This window comes from Chamaea fasciata, unplaced genomic scaffold (genome assembly GCF_029207755.1).
Source record: "Chamaea fasciata isolate MVZ Bird 193981 ecotype frontalis unplaced genomic scaffold, bChaFas1.0.hap1 SCAF_8, whole genome shotgun sequence".
NCBI classification, from domain to species: domain Eukaryota; kingdom Metazoa; phylum Chordata; class Aves; order Passeriformes; family Sylviidae; genus Chamaea; species Chamaea fasciata.
Genome location: NW_027094093.1, coordinates 28,642,142 through 28,661,828, shown reverse-complemented (window position 1 = coordinate 28,661,828; position 19,687 = coordinate 28,642,142). Strand labels below are relative to the sequence as shown.

Sequence of the window (19,687 nt, the reverse complement as noted above, 5' to 3'; positions counted from 1 at the left end):
TAGATGACAAATTATTCTCTTGCATCTTTTCGCCTGCTCAACATTATTAAGTTTGTATCCAGTAAAGCACATCCAGTTTGGGATTACAATAATTTAGGAGAATGTGGATGAGTTACAGATAATCTAGTGGACAAAATTACAAATTAGCTGAGTTTCAACAGTGTGTGCTCTGAAATATTGTGTTTGCTCTAACCTAGAAGGGAGAAGACTGATGAGAAACAAAAGTCTGCAAATACAGGAATGTTTATAAGGACAAAAAATAATGATAAATCATTCTCCATGACTGTAAAGAGCAGGTTTAAAAATAATCATCCTAATTTACCGAAAGGAAGGTCTAAGTTAAGAAAAAAAAAAACTCAGATGCAAGAAACAGGTTGTATGAGAAGCTTGTGAAATCCCTGGTTTTCCTGAACAAATTTTATTATATTCAGGGATTTTCAGTTGTGAGTGGAATCACAAAATCTTTTGCAAATATCGAAACAGTAAGGTTAAAAAGACTCTATTAGGAGGATGTATGGGGAATAAATAATATATGAATAATATGAGATACATGTAAAGATTTTAGAAAGTTTCCAATCTAGGCTGCACAGAGCTTCATGCCATCGATCCCCCCCCCCCCTTTGTACAGGAGACAGCTATGCCCCCAACACTGCTGACTGATACTTGTCTAGCCCTTGTTTAAAGACCTGTAAGGATGGAAATCCCACAGTCTTGCTGGGCATTCCTTCAACAGTTCTATGATTTTTCTTGATGTTTTTCTTCACATGTCCTCACTTCAGTTTGACACCATGGTGCTGCATGAGCTATTCACAGTAGATAGAAGACAGTATAATTTTCTTTCCTTTACAGTTATCTTCTCTGTGGTTGAAGACTATCACCAGGTCTCTGCAAAGCTCTGATTCCCTCATCAAGTTTGTTCCCCAGTAGGTGCTTTCCAGCCTGATGGTTGTTCTTGCTCCCACTGAGCTCCTACCATTTCATTGGTAAAGAGGGAATGCCCTTGCTGAACCCAGCACTCATCCTGAGGTTTTATTAATCAGGGAATCATAGAATAGCCTGGGTGGTTGAAAGGGACATTAAAAATGATCCTGTTCCAACCCCCCTGTTGTAGACAGGGACACCTTTTCCTAGACAACTTTTCAGACCTCCGTCCAATCTAGCCTTAAACAATTCCAGGGAAGGGACATCCACAACTTTTCATGTTTGACATTACATCACAAATTGCCCCTTCAGTTTCCCTGCACAACAGTACCATGGTGGCATTCTCACACAAGGAGTGCTGCCCAGAATATGCTGGACATTTTTGAGGTCTTATAACCTGACTTAACAGTGCCTGATACTGTCTGGCAAAAAAAAAAAAAAAAAACAACCAAACAAACAAACAAAAAAACGGCCTTAATTGTGTCCTGAGTTCTAATCATCTGTGGGAAGTCCTGCTGTTGGATCTCAAGGCTGCCATGGAGCCATCATATTTGCTAAACGTAACAGCTTAGCTTGTTTCACTGGTACATGCTTTGGGGAAGGTTTGCCACATAAGCAGGTACCTCTTGAGTTGTTACAATCAAATATGAGCAGAGTGGATTACTGAGTGCCGTGTAGATGCCTGCCAGATCTCCTTCATTTTCCAGCTGCTGGACAGGTTTAACATTAGGAAGGTTAGGAACAGAGAGAGGAAGCCCTGAAGATTGCAATGCTGGTTTCAGTCTGACCACGCTTCTGTTGCGAGTCTGAGTACAACTAATGAGCCATTTAATTTGCAGTGAAGTCAATGTTCGTTACAAAGTAAAACTGACATAAAATCAAATAGAGATTATATTTGCATAGGAAATAGTGCTGCATGCAGAGGTTAAGGGTGTGAGACAAGGTTATAAAAATGGATCCTGGATGTGACTGGCAGGATAAAGAACAGGCTCTTTCAGACAGGTGCTGTCTGATTCCTTGTGGTGCTGCTCAGAGCTCTGCACATCCTTTTAGGTGATATTTGATTGCTTGGTGTTTGTTTTCTAATGAAACAACACTCAGCTACAAGCAGGGTCACTCAACGATAAATAATTCTTTGTCCTGTTCCCCCTATCCTAAATCATTTTGCATTGTAAATACAGCTCATTTCCTCTCTTTATGTCTCCAAGTTGCCCTTACTATAACTCTTGTTACTTGGAAATCAAAATTGGGTAACAGGTGCCTCAGAGGAACAGATGTCATATCTGGTTCTGTGCCAAATCTCCCTCTTAAATATCAGAAACAATTAAAACTGAAAATAAAAGCTCCACAGGACAAGTTTTCCTCAGTCAGCTCTGTCAAAGAGAATGGGATTTGAGTCCATAATTTAGGCACCGAGGGTTCACCCTCCTTCGAAAGGTTTCATTTAACTGCAGGTCATCATTATCGTCTTTTCCAGCAATCATCTGCTAAATCTGGTAATTGCAACACTGACATCAGCAAAGCTGGACAGGGGCCCCCAATGGAGAAGAATTAGGCCCACTATTTCTTCACTGCTCGTGTAGTAATCTAACTTGTAATCAAGCAGGGAGAAACTCTCAAAATCCTTTCTGCTGTAATCTCCACGTATTGCGATAGATCTGGAAGGAAATTGTTAGTCTAGTCTAGGTTTTATAGAGCCAATTTGGTTTTGATAGCTCTCAAACAGCAAGGGGAGGAATCCCATCCAGCAGTGATGCTGTGTAATTGCTTTGGTGCTCACCTGGAGAAAGGGTTTGCCTGATTCACATGATCCATGGGATCTCATATAAATGAGTGGGAGTACAATGTACATTGCTCAAATTGTCAGAGGCTTTGCACTGTTTGGTATCCTCATCTGCTAGCCTAACTTTTATTGTAGTTGATCAGGACTTGCAATCATCCTTGATTACTTCTTTAAAAGAGGGATAAGAATTCCTCTTTTAAAGAATTAATCAATGCAACAGCAGATCTGCAGCTGCTGTTGAGAAACCTAGATAGAGTTTGATATTTGCTTGGAAGCCTTGCACTGATAATTTTTCCACATTCAGTACCCTTTTCTAGAATAAATTTTACTCCTGTGGGAAAGGTCATTTGGATTGAGACAGTACTAAAATGTGTCAGACTGGTTTTGAGTTGGGCTAAATTTAGCCTGCAGAAATAAAGATACCATTCCCTTTTTTTCCCAGGAGCATTTCCTCCAATGCTCATGGAAGCATTGCACAGGTGAATTTGAGGCACTTACCAGAATGGTTTCCCAAGCTTCCTCAAGCAGACAGTAAGCCTTAATGTCAAAAGGCTGCAGGTCAGCAAGTTTGGGTCTGGGTTTCAGAGAGGATGAGCAGCTCTGGCCAGCACCAGTGGGCAATTTCAATTATGGCTGGTTAGGCTTGGATCCAGTCTGTCTGCATCTGATTAGAAGCCTAACAGTAGTTTCTGGAAAAGTTTGTTGTGTTGATCATTGTTTGGAGTGTAGACATGGAAGGGCAGAGATTGTGGAGCCAGGAACTGATTCAGAGCATTTCTAGGACTGCTTATTTTTATGTCTGCTTTGCAAGTTCTAATAACTGTTCACAAATGAGGCACAGAACCAGAAATCGTTTCACTTGAAAATGTGACCTTTGGACTGTAGAAATTTGGATTCAGAGTTCACAGAAAACTGGAAAGTGTGAGCAACCTGCACTTTTCTGAGGTGTGAGTTCAGAGCCAGAAGTTAACTAAAAGTAAGGTGGAGAAAGCCTATTTCAACCAAAATAGTCTCTTAAAGTCTATAGATTTAAATCTCATGGCCCAGATAAATTCATGGCATTGGCTAGGTCTGGTCTGCGCGCTGAGGACTGTCTACAGAATCATTTTGAGTTGAAGAAAGCAGAGGGTTTCACCATCTGTGACCAGCACCGTGGAATGAAAGTCTATTTATCAAGTGGGGTGGGCTGCAGAAAAGGAGCACTTCAGCTTTCCTTTTCAGACCTCATTAGTCTGTGTTCCAGTTATAGCAGACACACTCATCATTTAATGTTTCATAAACTGGTTTTCTGCCAGTCTGTTGTTCTGCACTTAGATGCTTGTTAAATATCCTTCATATCAGGCTTTATTCTTTCTGGACTCTGGAAACAGAAATTGTGTTATTTTTGGCTTGAGTGCTTTGAAGTCCTTCAGTTTTGCTTCTGCATTTACACCTGACAGCATCTGTCTTCATAGCCTTGTCTTTTTGACCACAGGGACAAAGCAGAAGGTACAACAGTGCTGAAAATAGATGTGAATAATTAGTTTTGTGGTAGAGCCAAAACAGGTTTGTTTTTAACAATATCCACTCTCAGCCTGTCACTCTCCCTTTCTGTTGTCCATAGTCACTGTCTCTGGGAAGCACCTCTGCAAGTTTGCCTTAACTCTTAAAAAGCTCATTTTGTCCCTAAGTCCAAAGTTATTTCGATTTCTGCTTTAACATCATGTAAGTTCTATTTTGACTTTGTTCTAGGGATGAAAACAGGGCAAGAAAAATTAGTTTCTTTGTCATTTTTGCTCTTAAGATCTTTTCTGGAGTTGAGAATGAAGTTTTTAAGGAGGGTGGAATTCATGCTTCCCACACACACTGCCATTAAGAAGGTCATGAAGCTCATCAGCCCCTCTGCTGTCTTATTTTTGGAGTTAAATGAAAAGTTAAAAGCATATAAAATCTCTTCCACTTTTCTTTGCATACTTAAGATATGTTAATAATTGCAGCCAGTGTTCTCGAAGTTAGAATTATTATTTCTAATCGTTCTTGATTTGAAGTGTTACGGTATAGCAGTCAGTTTGTCATGTCTTTGACAAACACTTTATCATTCTATTTAAGGAATCATTTTTAATCTTCAAAGAAAAGGGCTTAGTTAATTTAGAAGTCAAGCAGAGAGATGGCAGTCATATGAGCTTTTAGCACAATAGATATTCATAAAATATCCCCCATAAAGTAGTAAGCCTTAGGGGCCATAGGGACAGATGCAGCAAAATAACATCCCCTCTTTTCTTCCTCCTGCACGTCTACTCCCACTGAGGATGTCAATGTAGATTCTGAGTCACCTGACCTGCCATAAAAAAATGAGGCTTTTTTAATAATCTCCTGTAGAAAAGACAAAAGAGCAGAGCCTTTAAGGGAGTTGGTTCAGCTGAGTTTCGGTTAATGTTCCTGAAGTCAAAGAGAGGACTGTCTTGGTCTCAGAGCATTATTAAATGCTATTACCTTTGCTTTTGAAATCTGATGGCAGAGTAATACAGCTTCCTGGGGGAATGAGAAAAACACCAGGATCAGGGATATTTAAAATGAGACTGAATAAAATTTGCACGAGGTCCTACGTGCAGCAGTCCATTAGTACTGCACTGTGGTAAGACCTACCTCATGCCTTATGGTCCCTTCTAGAGGAAAGGCCTGAACAAGGGCGACTTTATCATCATGATTATGAAGCTATTCGTGAGCTCCTGTGAACTCTTCTCTGTCCAATTCTTGTAGCCATCATCACTTTTGCCATTGTCATCCCTGCTGACAATTTGCAGCCTTTTCTTCACAGCACCGTAGAAAACCACTGGCATTGTTTCAGCCTGCTGGGTACAAATCCATAAGCAGTCAAGAGGGGATTTATATTCTTAACTCCAGGAACTGGTTGTTTCTTTTCCTATCCCTTTACACTCCCTCTCCTAAATGACAGGCACCTCATTTTTACCAGCCTGTTTTTTTTTTTTCTTGGGGGTTCAGATTTCTGTATATGTTTGTGCAGAAATGCCAATTTTGACTGTGCAGCCGTACCCAAACAGGCTGAGCCCAGCTCCAGCCCAGCTGTCCAAAAGTGGGACACAGACAGATGATATGAGGAGTGCTGGACAGTGCCTTTAGCCCCTCATATTTTGCTTTCCTGCTTGAGTTTGGAAGTTTGGCTACCAGATTATGAGGAGGAATGAAGAAAACTCCACGTAGACCCTATTCCTGCAGGGTTGGTTGTGTGTTCATCCTGTGTAAAACACAGACCATTCCAATTGATGGGAGCAGTCTTACTCTGAGCCAAGGGCTTTAACTGGAGGAAAACATCTGACTCCTGAAGATATTAAACTATCTGCCAGCTGTGGGGGAGAAAAAAAGACCAATATGTCATTAGTGCTCAAGCCTTGTGCAAGGGGAAGGAAATAATTTGGAGATTTTTCAATGAACCGAGCGTGCCCATGAGACTGGAGGAGGTGAAAGCACATTAACCAAAACCCAGGGGGAAATTTCCCTCCCAATCCAAAGCAGGGTGGGCAGTGTGGCTCTGAGCATGAGATCGCCTCCTCCACCTGAAAGGCTTCCTGGTGAGTGACTGAAACATGGACGCTTTAGTGGAGAGGGAGGAAAATCTCTGGTCCCTGCCACATCCTAGAGGTATATTTGCTCTATATCCTGTCAAAGTCTTCCAGTGCAAATAAGAAAGATATCCTGATGATGACCAGTTTTTAAGAATTTGTGTTGAAGGATTTTTTTCTAAAATAATCCCACAGACCTTTCTCCATAACAATTCCATTTTTGGCAAGTCTGCTTGAAGAATCTTTAGTATGAAATGGGAGCATTTGAAGTGAATCATTTCATTTGCTTAACCTAAAGAGGTTCCTACAACATTTAATTTTAAGCTGCTTCTCTCTAATTAAAGTTCAAGTCACTCTTAAATATTTAACCTCATTAAATAAAGATCCAGGAAAGAAAATGTGGTAAGTCTTTTCCTTTTCTGCTTTACCTGAAATACGTATTTTTTTGATCTTTAGTTTTGAAACACCAATTTAATCTGAGTTACCAGCAAGAATAATTTCCTGGATTTCAAGCACAGTTTAGTACTGCTAATTGAAAAGCTAGATCAATTAATTCTCTTTTACTTTAGAAACTTTCCTTGTAACAGTTTTGCTGAGGAAGAGAAGCAGGGCAGAATCAAACTCCATCTGGATTAAGTGTTCACCCATATAAATGGCCATTTAAATATTATCCCACACTTGAAATATTGGGGAATTTTTTGAGGATGTGCTTGCTGAGGTGTTCTAGTAACTTGACCTGGTCAGCCTGTGTCCTCAAACTTGTGCATCTCAAAGGCAGGAGTGTAAGTTCTCTGTTTAGTTTGAGGAATTCAGTGGGATGGATGGTTACACAGCTGGTTGTAAAAATCAGACCATTTGAGGGGACTGTCCCACTGCAGTCAGTCATCCAGTTCCCAGCTGGCCAAGCTTGAAAATGTGACCTTGATATCTATCTAATAAGCAAGTACTGCCTGTTTTCTCATTGCTTCCCTCTGCTTATTTCTTGGCTGGTAGCTATTCATGTTCAGTTGGTTTTTTTTCTTTGCAGCCTAACTGACTATGACACCAGACAAATTAGTGAGCATTTTGTCTCCATGATTAATCAGCGAGCTTTCTACTTTGGCACTGTGTTGTAGGATTACTTAGAGGATAAATAAATAAATCAATCAGATATTTCTGACAACTGTAAAATAATTAGGCAAAAGAAGAAGGAAAAAACCACACAACAAAAAGCTGAATGATCACTTCACTCTTTAATGTGAAATCAGAAAGTACTTTTTTTTTTTTTTTTTTTTTGGCTTGGGTAGCTGGACATGCTAACATTGAATCAACATTACTATTTCCTTCTCCCCACTGGATCTGCTGGTGGTTGTGACATGGGACTGAGAGACTTCCTTGATCTGAATTTCTGATGGGTTAAGTTGAAGCGTCAGTTTCAGTTTAGGAGTGTGGTTTTAGTCAGAAACCAAGTTTGTAAAAATGGAAATTGCTCTCAGTGAATCACAATCCTGGCTGCTGACCTGAGTGACAGACCTCACTTTTCCCCTCTGGCAGAGCTGGTGCTGTTCAGGGACACTGTGCTGGCTTTCCTTCTGCCATGTGGCCACATTGCAGACTCATTGCAAGGGCAAAATCTGTTCTCATTTAGTGTCTGGTTGGTGTTGTTTCTGATGGTGTTGGACAAGGCGGCTGTGGGAAGACCAAGATGTTTGATTTCCAGTCAGGATGGATCTCAGTGTGCTGACCCCAGGGTGGTTGCTGCTGCAGGTCCAGCAGCTGGAATATCCTCACGTGCCCTGAGCAGTTTTGGCCTGAGGTCTCTGGGAGAAAAACAAAAGCAATTCTTTGTATCTCCCAGCTACATTTGTTTTATGTTTTGGAACACAGGGTACAAACTCTGTGCCTGAGTATTTGACCCTACTTGTCAAATATACAACTTGTCTTGACTACAGTTAAATTTAAGCCAAGATGTCAGAGGGCACATTTTGTTGCAGCCCATGCAAAATGGCAATTTTGATGCAAATTGGTTTGTTAGGTATGTTAATGCTAAACATGTAAACTTATGCCTCCATACAAAATTTTGTCTAAGGCCTTCTAGCCTTTATAACTGCGGATGACTTATAAATACTTACACTTAATTATACTTGCATAAATGCTCACATAAATACTTACACTTACACCACAATTTAGGTGGTCCTGAAAGAATTGTGAATATTTGGGCTATTGCAAATATTATAAATAATTCCTGAAATCTTATTCACGAAAACATGTTCTGTGCGGGCATGTGGTGAGGGGAGGAGCAGGGAGACCCCTGGGGGAGATGAAAACTAAAACACATCCATTGCCCTTAGCTGAGCCCTGACACAAAGAGGTGCAGCCTTGTTGAACACAGAGGTTGATTTCTCTTATTGCTCTGAGTTTTGTTTCAAGTAAAATACATCCTCAGTTATAATATCAGTACAATTTCCATTGTATCATTCGTAATGGTGACTGCTAAAAAGAAGAGACCTGAAATAAAGTGTGCCAGCAGTCGTTTCCTTTATCTGCACTCCCATGAATTTATATCTGAAGGGATGTGTTTTTCCAAAGCTGCTCTGGCTGCACAAAATATTGTTGTGGGTGGGGAAAGCTGTCCATCCACACCTAACAAATGAGCTCCCTGAAGAGTCCCCTGTGAGATGCCGTTCCCGGGATGCTTTGTGTTCTCAAGGTCAGCCTGTTTGCTCACCCTTGTGCCCTTTTCCTTTCTTTCAGGGCTTCGAGGACCCCAAGGACAAGTAAGCAAATTTACTTCTGTCATACACTGTTATGTTTACACATTTGGGATTTTTTTCTCATATTAAAAAAGGGCAAAAATTGATGCCCGGAAGCCAAAAATAATGCTTGGGCTCCCCAGAGGTTTGTCCTGGAGGGACAGGCAGTTGAGGGCACAGGATTGACTGATGTGCATTCGGAACAGCCACTGCCCTCAAAACATTTATTTGTTTGGTGGTTCTAACTTGCTTTTCTAATTAAAATGCTTTTGCTGCAGTTCTCCTTGGCCCGAATAATCTCCACTCTTTAAAAATAACCCAAGACAAAATCTTCTTCTAAAGTATATATAAGTGTTGGACATCTCCAGTAAGAAAGGTTTATGTATGTATTGAAATGCCTGTATAATTTCTGAGTTTATTTGTATGTATTTTAGATTACTCATTATTCCATATTACTTATTTCTACTTATAAAAATAAACTCAGAAATGATAGCTTGTTAGAAAAAGTAAATTCAAAGTTTCATGCTCTAAAATATAGCAAAATTTGAGCAGCATTTTCCTTTTTTTCTATAGAACTTTAGAGAAATGGTTAAATAACAATTTCATGAGAGTGCTATTTTGAAAAAAATGCCTTTGGAGTAAAAAACCCAAATGCATTCACTTTTTAACTTCTACAACTGGACATAAAAATGCATTTCCTATATTGAAGGTGCTTAGAATAATTTCTTGTTCAGTCCAGTTGAATGGCCTTAATTATAAGCTTGCTTAGAGCGAGTTAGGCAACACTGGAGGAGACTGATGCCTAAAATATGTTGCTGTTACTCCTTATTATGTTTCTCAGGCTGCTGGTCAGGGCTGAGTGGATTTCTGTGAGCTGGGACAGGGAAATGCTCCCGGGGGCTCCAGGCATCCAGCTGTGGGAAAATTCACGTTATGGTGGTTGAGCACTGAGAGCAGCTGCCTAAAAGGAAAGGGAAAGTGATAAGTTTGAACATGGCAATATTAAGAGTCATTCTCTCCTTCCCTTGCCCTTCCCTGCTAACTGGATTTTAACATTTAGCGCCGTGCACCCTGAGATGTTTCTCTGGTCTCACTGTTTCCCGTTTCCTGTTGTATATCCATAGATGCTGGGAATTCAGTTCATGTTAGATATGCCTTGGGCAGAAAAGAGCTAACAGATTACAACAAAATAATTCATAGAAATACAGAAATTTTCAGTGACCCTCACGAAATAGTATTTTTCCTCATAGTTTCTGCAAGAAAACACAAAAATCAGCTGCCTCAGTGCTGGTCCACAGCAGAGTCACCCAAGAGCTGAGGAACGGCATCTCCCCTGTTGCTCCAAGGACCATACTATCTGTTCTCCATTCTATAGTTTGAAAGGTTCCCTGGACTGTTACAGCCAATAGCTGAGCTGTCTCACTCAGCGTGGTGCCAGCTTGTTATACGGGTTCAAGGATTTTTGCATTTCTGTTCAGTACCAAAAGAAGCTACGACTTGCCTCTGATTCTCATTATCCAGAAATCTGTTTAACTCAAGTACAAAGATTTGGCAAAAATAAATCTCTAGCAGAGTATGTTCATGGTGAGAGTGGTTAAAATTAGATACCTAAACCATGTTGAGTACTAAGGCAGTTCCTTCACGTGCAGAAATACTGAGGGTCAATACTTTCGTCTGGCAGCAAAGGAAGACGTGGGCACCACACATCCCTGAAAACAGGACCAAACCTTACATGCGTGAGTGCAGGTTTAGTTACTGAATCTAAGCATGAAACACTTGAAATTATGGCATACATGTAGCTTTGGCAGTGGTCACACTCTGCATTGGCAGAAAGTAATTAAATCAGCAGTACATTTTTGGACCACTCTGAAGCCAGCATCTCTGGGTTAATTGGTAGTGTTCACATTAGCAAGCAGAGTGAAAAAAGTTGCTACAAGCTCTGTTTGTGCTGTTCCTGTCCCTTGACACAATTTTCTGTTGGCTGCATTTGAAGAAATCTCAACTCTGTTTTTAGGATGTGTTTTTGGAAGTTTCATGGCAGCCTGAAATCCACATTCCCCCCTGCCCCCAACCCCACTCTCGATATATCAAAAGGCATTTTGACATATGAATTTCATTAATCTATGACAGTGCCCCAGCTCTGACTTACAGGCACTGCCTCCAGGTCACCCCTTAGCACAGGGAACTTTTGTATGCCAATTTAAAATTACATCTATGCAAATGTACCCAAACTTGCTGTACTGTAATTTAGCTTGGGTACAGTGGGCTGTGAAAGTCACCTGAACGGCTCAGTCTGTGTGAGGTGACTGAGCTTCTCTGCAGTCTGTGTGAGGGTGGCTGCCCACTGCCAATGTCCCAGCAAGGCAATTTAAAACCAGCAGAGGTGTTTCTATACAGCCTGCAGCCTTGGAGGTTACTGTAGTTTTAGAAACACCCTGAGCAGTCAAACCACCTGTTACAAACCTGCAGGCAGCCGAGGTAGAGACCAAGCAGACAGGTTCTTCTCTTTGCATCTTCCTGAGTGACGTTTTCAGACTGGAACTTGGAATTTGCCTGTGCTTTGGCAAGGTGCTGAGCTGACTCCTTTGCTTCAGTTCCAGCTGAAAATGCATCGCATCTCCCGTGCATGGTATGAAATGGTGAAATGTGAATGACCCAAGTGTGTACATAACTCACAGGACCTTGGAAGACATTCTGTAAATATGAAGCCTAATGATTTCCTTGCTCTTTTTTATGAGCCCAGAAGACGTTGCAAGGACTGAATGAAAATAAGCAGCATCCCCTTGAATGCTCAAGCAGATGTCCTTCCTCTGAGGAAGTAAATTGAATGTCCTGACCTTGTAGGGAAAAAAAACCACTTTTATTTTCAAAGCTAATTACATGAATTTCTAGGAACTAAATAACTTCCAGAGCCCAAAAATAAAAAACTCCCCGAACCCCTCTGAAATACTGAGACTGACTAAAATAGAGATTAGACCTTGAGACAAACTAGGCTTGTAATTGCTATATGGCCACTGAATGGGTGCCCCTGGTGTGTTGTCATGACCCAGCTAAGGTGCAGACACACTCAGCTCACTGGCTGAGGCAAGGAGTGGTAGAATGGAAATGAGCAGATTGACCTGATTTATTTTTCTCTTGCCTAGAGCTGCACAGAAGAGTTGAGGTACACAGGGCTTCTTAAAATCTGATCCAGTTTTGCAGAAAGCTTTGAAAGAGCCTTCCTTTTGGAAAGGGACCTTTAACTTTTAAAACAGAGTCACATTCTGGTTTGAAAGCTGCTTTCCAGCACAGCCTTACCTGTGGGAGTCTGCTGGCTGCAACACAGAGTGCATTGTGTGCTCTGGTGCAGTACAAATGAAACCAGGGAAATAAAGCAGAGTAGCTTTTCATCATGCTTGTCAGACCCCAGGCTTTTTCCTCCAGAGTGCCTAAACTGAGGGTCACACAACATGAGCCTTAAGTTGCTGTGCCACCATGGGGTTTGCACACAGAAATAGTTACCTGCTGGAATATACCCCAGTGCAAGGGAGGGGCATATTTCAGTGGATAACTGTTGGCGAACCCTGGAGATAACCTGAGCAATCATGCAAGCAGAGCAGAAAAACAGCCCTTCAGGATTAGCTTTTAATTTCTGCCTATAGCTCGTTTGAGGGCAGGCCATTAAAGTGACAGCATCAAGTCATTAAAATACCGTTAGATTTTAAAAATAACTAGAATCTGAGGAGGTGCTTCAGGTTTCCTGATCCTCAGTGCAAAATGCCTCAGGAAAAATGAGTTTACGGTGTTATTTTTTTCTCAACAGTTTTTGAAAATCAGCTTCATTTTTCTGAAGCTATAGCGGAAATTCAGAAAAACAGTGACACAAAAGATTATAATCTTGTTTGACATATTTAGAAAGCAGAATCTAATTTGTATTTTTTTCTTCTGTTGCTTTTTTCTTTTGCAACTTTTCCTTAAGTAAATATCTTGTAGACAGATTTTTCTTTCTGTTTTATGTTTTATTCTCCTAAGTAACTGTGTGAAGGGGAGTCAAGCCACATTTTTTCTCCACATGTTTGTTCTGTAAACAATTTTTTCTCAAAAAGGGAGAATTGTTCAAGTTTGGAAATTTTCATAGTAATATTTACAGATATTGTTATTAGAAAGCAAGAAATATGACTAGATGCATAAATAATCTTTTCAGTGCAGGCACTAACAGCTACAACAGCACAGCAGTGCAGGGAAGAATGAGTCAGAGGACAAGGGGAAGGAGGCTACCCAGTGGTTTAAGAGAATGAGGGATGGACATGAGACCTGAGTGCAAGGAAACAGATGTAGTACAGAAAAGAGGCAAATAAATAGGAGCCTTGTAATAATGACTGGGGACTGGCAGTGAGCTCTAGAGCTGATATCACTGCACTCTCTGCTCCCAGTCCCTTTCCCAGCTGAAGCTGTCATAAGCAAAATGCCATTAACCTCCCGCTCATCATACACTGCAGTGATAACGCACGGTGCAGAGGCAGAAATTATCTCGTGCTCTTATGCTCCCTTTTCATGACACCCTCAGGAGTACCCAGGAGAGTATGAACCCAGAGGATGAAGTGGATGAGTTTCTGGGCCGGGCCATCGACGCCAGGAGCATCGATCGGTTGCGCTCCGAGCACGTGCGCAAATTCCTCTTAACATTCAGGGAGCCTGACTTGGAGAAAAAGGTAATGCTGTCCAAAAACCATTGCAGTGCACCAGGCAGGCTTCCTAGGAGTTTTAATTCTCCTGCAGAAGGTCAAGCTTTTATATTTAGGGTTTAAGCTATGGCTTGGGTGCTGGAGGTGGGGTTGTGATCTTAAAAAAACCCATGTTTCTTCATGGAAAATTTAATATAACTTGTCCTAAAAAAAAATCACAGTCATCTGAAGGGAGCACTGGCCAGGAAAACAAAGCCACTTCTGTCAGACACACATGAATATGCAGTGATAAGCAGTAAAGGGAATCCAGAATAGAGCAGATTGTTTTGCTGACTTTGACACTCCAAACCATCTTAAGTCAACCAAAATAAGTCACCTCTTATCTTCTTCAAATCACTGGAGAAACCCACTTCAGCCTACCTAAGCTCTGAAACGCCTCTGAAGGGACTTTCCCCTGCCCTTTGTACCCCCAGAGAGCCCCAGGTACTATTAGGGTTCATTGGGATGCAGTATGTACTCTGGATATTTTTGGGAGCCCATTTTAAGCAAGAAATAGTTCTCTATCCCACGAATGTGAGAAAGGGGAGTAACAGACCTAAAGCTCATGAGCAGTTGATTTCTTCCTGATTTGGTTTCAGATATTGCTGTGAGGCAAAGATCATTTCCCTGACTATATAGTAGAGACTAACAGCTATCATCAGCTCTAGATGGCTGCAAAGTTAAATTTCCAAGTCTAATTTCTAAGTCTAGAGGTAGCTGGATGACATTATTAAAGGTACCATAAGAAATGGTGGGTTTAATTGCACAAAGAAAGTAATCCTTTTTTATTTTATTTTTTTATTCAAGCACAGATCCTTAAGATGCTTGGTGGTCTTTGGGTTAAACTCATTATTCAACAGTAAAAACTTCACAAGTTTGCATTAATTTATAATTTTATTTAGAAACAGTCTATCCTTGACAGGAATGACTATCTATTAAAAAAAGCAGAGCTTTTCAGGATTTACAGCTGTTCAATGAATCAGTGTGGAGCTGAATAAAAGCTCGAGCATGTCACATCCCCCCACTCCTCCTCTTCAATATTCTAGCTGGAAAATGCCAGGGAAATTAGCGGTTCACCTGTTCAGAGCACCTCTTAGTTTGTGGTTCAAACATTGAGATGGTCTGTGCTGAGAACCAAGCTTCCAGCTAAATAAAGCATCTTTGGGACTCGGATGCAGCTCCCACATGGCAAATACATTGACAGGGAGTTAGGAGTGGCTGTGTGAAAACCACAGCAGCCTTGCACTGTCATTAGAACAAGTCAAATCACCTGCACCAAATGCAAGCTTTTCTCGTAGCAGCGTTTGTCCCTCTTGGAGGAAACTTCCCGTGGAAAAAGTTTAGGTCTGATAACAGAGACCTAGAATCTTGGTCCCAGTTAATCCATTCCTGTTCCTCTCTGCAAGGGGCAGTTGGGGAATCCTCTCTTCATCCAGCTCTCTGTGTTTCCTCCCTGGCCTTTGGGCCTGTTCAAGCCGTTACAGATTGCGTGGGGGAGAAGGGGAGTTGGGAATGTTTCCTACCAGCACTGCTTTCCAAGAGACCTAGACAAAAGCCAAGTAAGAAGTTTTTTTGGAGAGAAGGCAGCCAGCCAAATTTCCCACTAACGTAACTGTGGTTTTTTGCAGTACTCCAAGCAGGTGGATGACAGGTTTGGAGCCTATGTGGCTTGTGCCTCCCTAGTCTTCCTCTTCATCTGCTTTGTTCAAATCATAATTGTGCCACAGTGAGTATCCTTTCATCCCTTTGCTCCCATCTACTCCCCTCCTCTATTCCAGCCTACTTTTTTTTTGGTTTTTTGTTATTTTCTTGAAAATTCAGAACACCAAGGGGAAGAGAAAAATCCTTAAATAATTCATGCTCAAGTGATGCATGATGCTTATTGTTTTCACCCATATCTAGTGCAGATTAAAACCTCCTCACTGGCATGTGAGGATTTGTTTTCCCGATGTGATTTCTCTTATAATTTACCTCCATCTTAGGAAATTTAGTTCAGCACATTTATAAGCCTGTGGAAAACAAATATCACTGAGTAGGAAGGATTGCCTACCAAGGCATAGCACACACTCACAGCACAAGGCTGGGCTCTCCTCTAATCTAAACACAGTGGGACAGGGAGGTGAAAACCTCCCATCACAGCCTCATTGCTCAGAGCACTGAGGTCTCAGGGTCTGCTTAGCAAATGAGGCATAATCTCTCATAGATTTATTCTTCTGGACTCAGAGCAGCTGGGCAAGAAGAGAGGTAGAGAGGGGGCTGAGCTGCACATGCCTGAGGTTGTGGTTTGCTCCAGGTTTAAGGGTTGCAGTCATTTCTTTCCCCAGGCAGGAAGGGCATAAGCTCCTCAGGGCTGTGGGGCACAGTGCTCTTGGCCCACTGCAGAGCTCTGCAGCTTCGTCTGCAAGGCACATCACAACCCACTAAATCTTTTCCAGCACTGAGCTCTGCAGAAATGGGACTTCTTCTCAAAGAGTTCTCTAAAAGTCGCTTAAAATTACAGCATGTGGGTATTTCCTATGCTCTGGTTTAGTAGCAATAATGCACCATTCACTGAGAAATGCTGTGGTGGAAATAAATTTGGAATTAGTAATTTTCAAACTGAAGAACAAGATCACAAAAACTCTGAAAATGCTCCAAATTTATCTTCCTTACAAGACAAAAAATTGTCCCTAAAGAGAGCTCCAGCACTATTTTATGCCATTACAGACATTTTCTACGTCTGTTCCCACCACAGATCTTTGTGGAATAGAGATTGGTTTGTAGTGTTCAGATCAGATATTTGGAAGGTCACAGAAACAACACGTAGTCTGATGTTTGTCATTCACTCTCCCAGGCAGGAGTGCTCACAGAAGGATTGGATCAGCAAAATAACATCAGGACAAATGCACTGTGTAAACAGACAGGTCTGCTTTGGGAAACTGCAAGTGAAGCTGAAAGAGGCTCACAATTGGAACTAGATAATTCCCATTGTTAATTACATCCAGAAATGTTCTCTGAGAGTAACTAATTTAACAGGGGCTTACACTTTGGATTTCTCGATATTTCTGTCATAATTCCACACCTGCAGAGGCCCTCTACCAGCCTTGTGTTGCTCATCAAACTCCCTAAGCAGCCACTACGCTGTCTCCATAAAACCGAGTTTAACATTTAAATGACAACTTGACAATTTCTGATGTGTGGCAACATATGGCTGCCTCCTTTGTATTACGCAGGAGCCAATGCCTTACGGCAGTGGGGTGTAAATGGTGTGCTGTTCAGTCTCCTTCCACGCTGCCCATAAAGAGGGTGGTTGTTTATTTGGGTTTGTTTGTTGTTTTTTTTTTTTTTGCAAGTTCTGAAGTGTCCTTAGTCAGCCTGGCCTGTCTGAAAGGTGATCTGGTTCAAGAGTAAATAAAATTTTGTGTTTTAACTGCAGGTCAGATATGCTTCCCTTCACATTTTGCTTTGTTTTTCCTTATATTATTTCAATTGCATAGCTTTGGCCTTTTGTTGAAGGTAGCAGTTAAACACCAACTGAAACCATAGGTGCACTTGTGTCACCATCAGAGCTTCATGGAAGACACACTGTGGAATCTGAATTTGAAACTAGAGACAGAATGTCAGTGTCAATTTATTATGATAAAGAGGAATAGCTCTAAGGAATTTCAAAAAAGGCTCAAACAGTGAATTAGCAAGTACAATTATCTTAGTAGTCATAAGAGAACAGAGACCAGCTGGCTTTGGTGTTGTTGCCCTCAGTGTCACATCACAAGAATACTTCCTTTAGATTATGAACAAGGCTGACTCCTGGGAGGGGGCCTATCCTGTCACACTGAGACCAATCACCGGGAAATTGGTGTTGAATGTCTTCATGAGGAAAGCAGATGAAAATTCACAGTACAAAGTTGGCCCTGGAATCCTCTTTGTACTTCCAAGCTGGGAGGAGCAGGAACCTCTCAAGCTGGCCAAGATAAGGCTGTTATCCCTGACTGTCCTTATGCTGTGGTTGCTCACATCCCGTGCACGAGACAGAGCACAGAGAGTGGTGCTGCACAGACATTCCCTGTGCAAGACAGGTAGTGATTCCCACCGACATTATTCCCACCCAGCTGCACTTCAGCACTCAGCCTGCCTTCCTTCCCAGGGGTGCCCTGGCCACGGCCAGCTGGGGGCCGACTGCCACAACAAGTTGTTCTGTCACCTCCTCTAGTGCATGAAATGTTTTTCAGTCCCACCTCTGTCACCCCTGCAGGAAGGTGATTGCTGTAAAAGATGCAGCATTCTCTGTTCTGCAGCCTGTCTGAATAATTCTAAATAGGCCAGAGTATCTGTTGGTATTCAAGGCACCTCGTGTCTCCTACTGCTATCCTAATTGGAAAGCCTGTGCAGTGTGTCATAGCTTGTACAAATGTGTTCTGGAGAGCAGAGCTGGAGCTATTCTACACAATGTGCATTTAAAAAACAAAACCAACCAAACCTCTTCTTGATTTCAGCTCTACATTTATGCTGGGTTTTTACCTGACCTGTTTCCTGATCCTGACCACAGTGGTGTTTGTTTCAGTCATTTACTCCTGTGTAAAGGTGAGTACTGTGGTTTCTTTGTAGTCCTCTGCCTAAGATCAGCAATCTGCTTCTTCAGTTAACAGAGTGTGTTTTGTTAGCCATCCTTTCCACACTATGTGATAAGGGTTACAGAAAAAGCCTTTGATAAGGCAGAGTGAACTGCAAACAGATGTTAGGGTTGGCATCTCTGTAGCTCAGCAAGAAGTAATCACTCTGTGGATCTGCATGTCTATTAAGTCCCCTGCAGACACTCTCATATTGATATAAGAAGAACACATTTTCCAATGTGGGACCAAACCCTGACCATTCATTTCCTCCCTGTAAACTTCCTGCAGAGTCTCCTGTGTACTGGCCCCTGCTGCATATGCGTGTTTGGGTAGGCAGATAATCAGAAGCAGAATATCATCAAGGAAAAATGTCCTGGAGGGAAGTAAAAGCCATAAACATATAGAATTTTATCAGCCCTTCTCAGATGAGTGTACAGAGCTTCCAACGTTTGCTGGGCTCTTTCTTGTAGCTGGCTTTGATCAGAAGAGAAATACATTGTGTGAAGTCCAAAAACATATTAATTCTTCTTGTCAGCCTCTGGTAAATTGGCAGTGAGCACTGTGGGAAGGGTGCTGTGCTCATCTGTTTCACTCAAAGGTGTTCCTATTAAAAACATTGATGTGTTTCAGTTCTAGGGATCCTTCTAGTCTAGAAGTGTCTGAACATGGAACATGTTCAGATTCAGGTTCCTTAGCCCAAGCTCAGCTTTGTTCCTCAGTGCCTGGAACAAAATAGCTCAATAGCATTATGTTTCCTGCAGAAGAAACAGTGGGATAATGGATAATGTCAGGCAGATGATTTGTCTCACTTTAATTATCTTCTCTCTGCCATTTTCAACGGTTGAATGTGGGTGCTCTTGACAGACTTGCACCTTACATGTCTTTTTGATTTTTTTAAAGTTAGATTTGGAAATTAAACTTTGTCTTCTCATATAATAAGAGCTGCAGACTGTTCCCAGTGAAAGAAGCTTCAATTTCTATTTGAACTTAACTCACAGGGCTTCCTTTGGCCTTATGACAATATTAAAGGGAACCTAGTTTGTAAGTGCAGCATCCCATTGGTCGTGTTTCTTTACCAACAATGAGAAGTAGGGTCAGAAATAACCCTGCTGATAGGAAGGCTCGGGTGCCTTGTGCTGGGGAATGACACCCACAGATGCCTGGTGGTACTTGGTGTGTCCATTGCGCTTGAGGATGGTACTAAAAGTCACCCATTTGTAAACTGGTATCAGCAGTTAATGTGGTCAGCAGTTAATTAACCACCAATGTTTCAAGATTTTGGTCACAGCCACAGAGAACACGAGCTGTGCTGCCTCCTCATGCTGCAGTTCTCTGGCAGCACCATCCCAGCGCTCTGCCAGCCAAGCAGGGTCACCCCAGACGAGAGCTGGGGCAGGCC

The 19,687-nt window shown here is 41.7% G+C and overlaps 1 protein-coding gene across 1 annotated transcript in view; it reads left to right on the top strand.

Annotated features, from left to right (window-relative positions):
* The window catches only part of ADCY5 (adenylate cyclase 5), a 203,287-nt gene that overhangs the window by 162,473 nt on the left and 21,127 nt on the right, over nucleotides 1-19,687 (top strand). Inside the window, exons 9-12 of the mRNA XM_066190271.1 lie at nucleotides 8,998-9,020; nucleotides 13,543-13,687; nucleotides 15,328-15,425; nucleotides 18,172-18,259. Of these exons, the coding sequence (XP_066046368.1) occupies nucleotides 8,998-9,020; nucleotides 13,543-13,687; nucleotides 15,328-15,425; nucleotides 18,172-18,259 (354 nt within the window). The remainder of the gene's footprint in view (nucleotides 1-8,997; nucleotides 9,021-13,542; nucleotides 13,688-15,327; nucleotides 15,426-18,171; nucleotides 18,260-19,687) is intronic.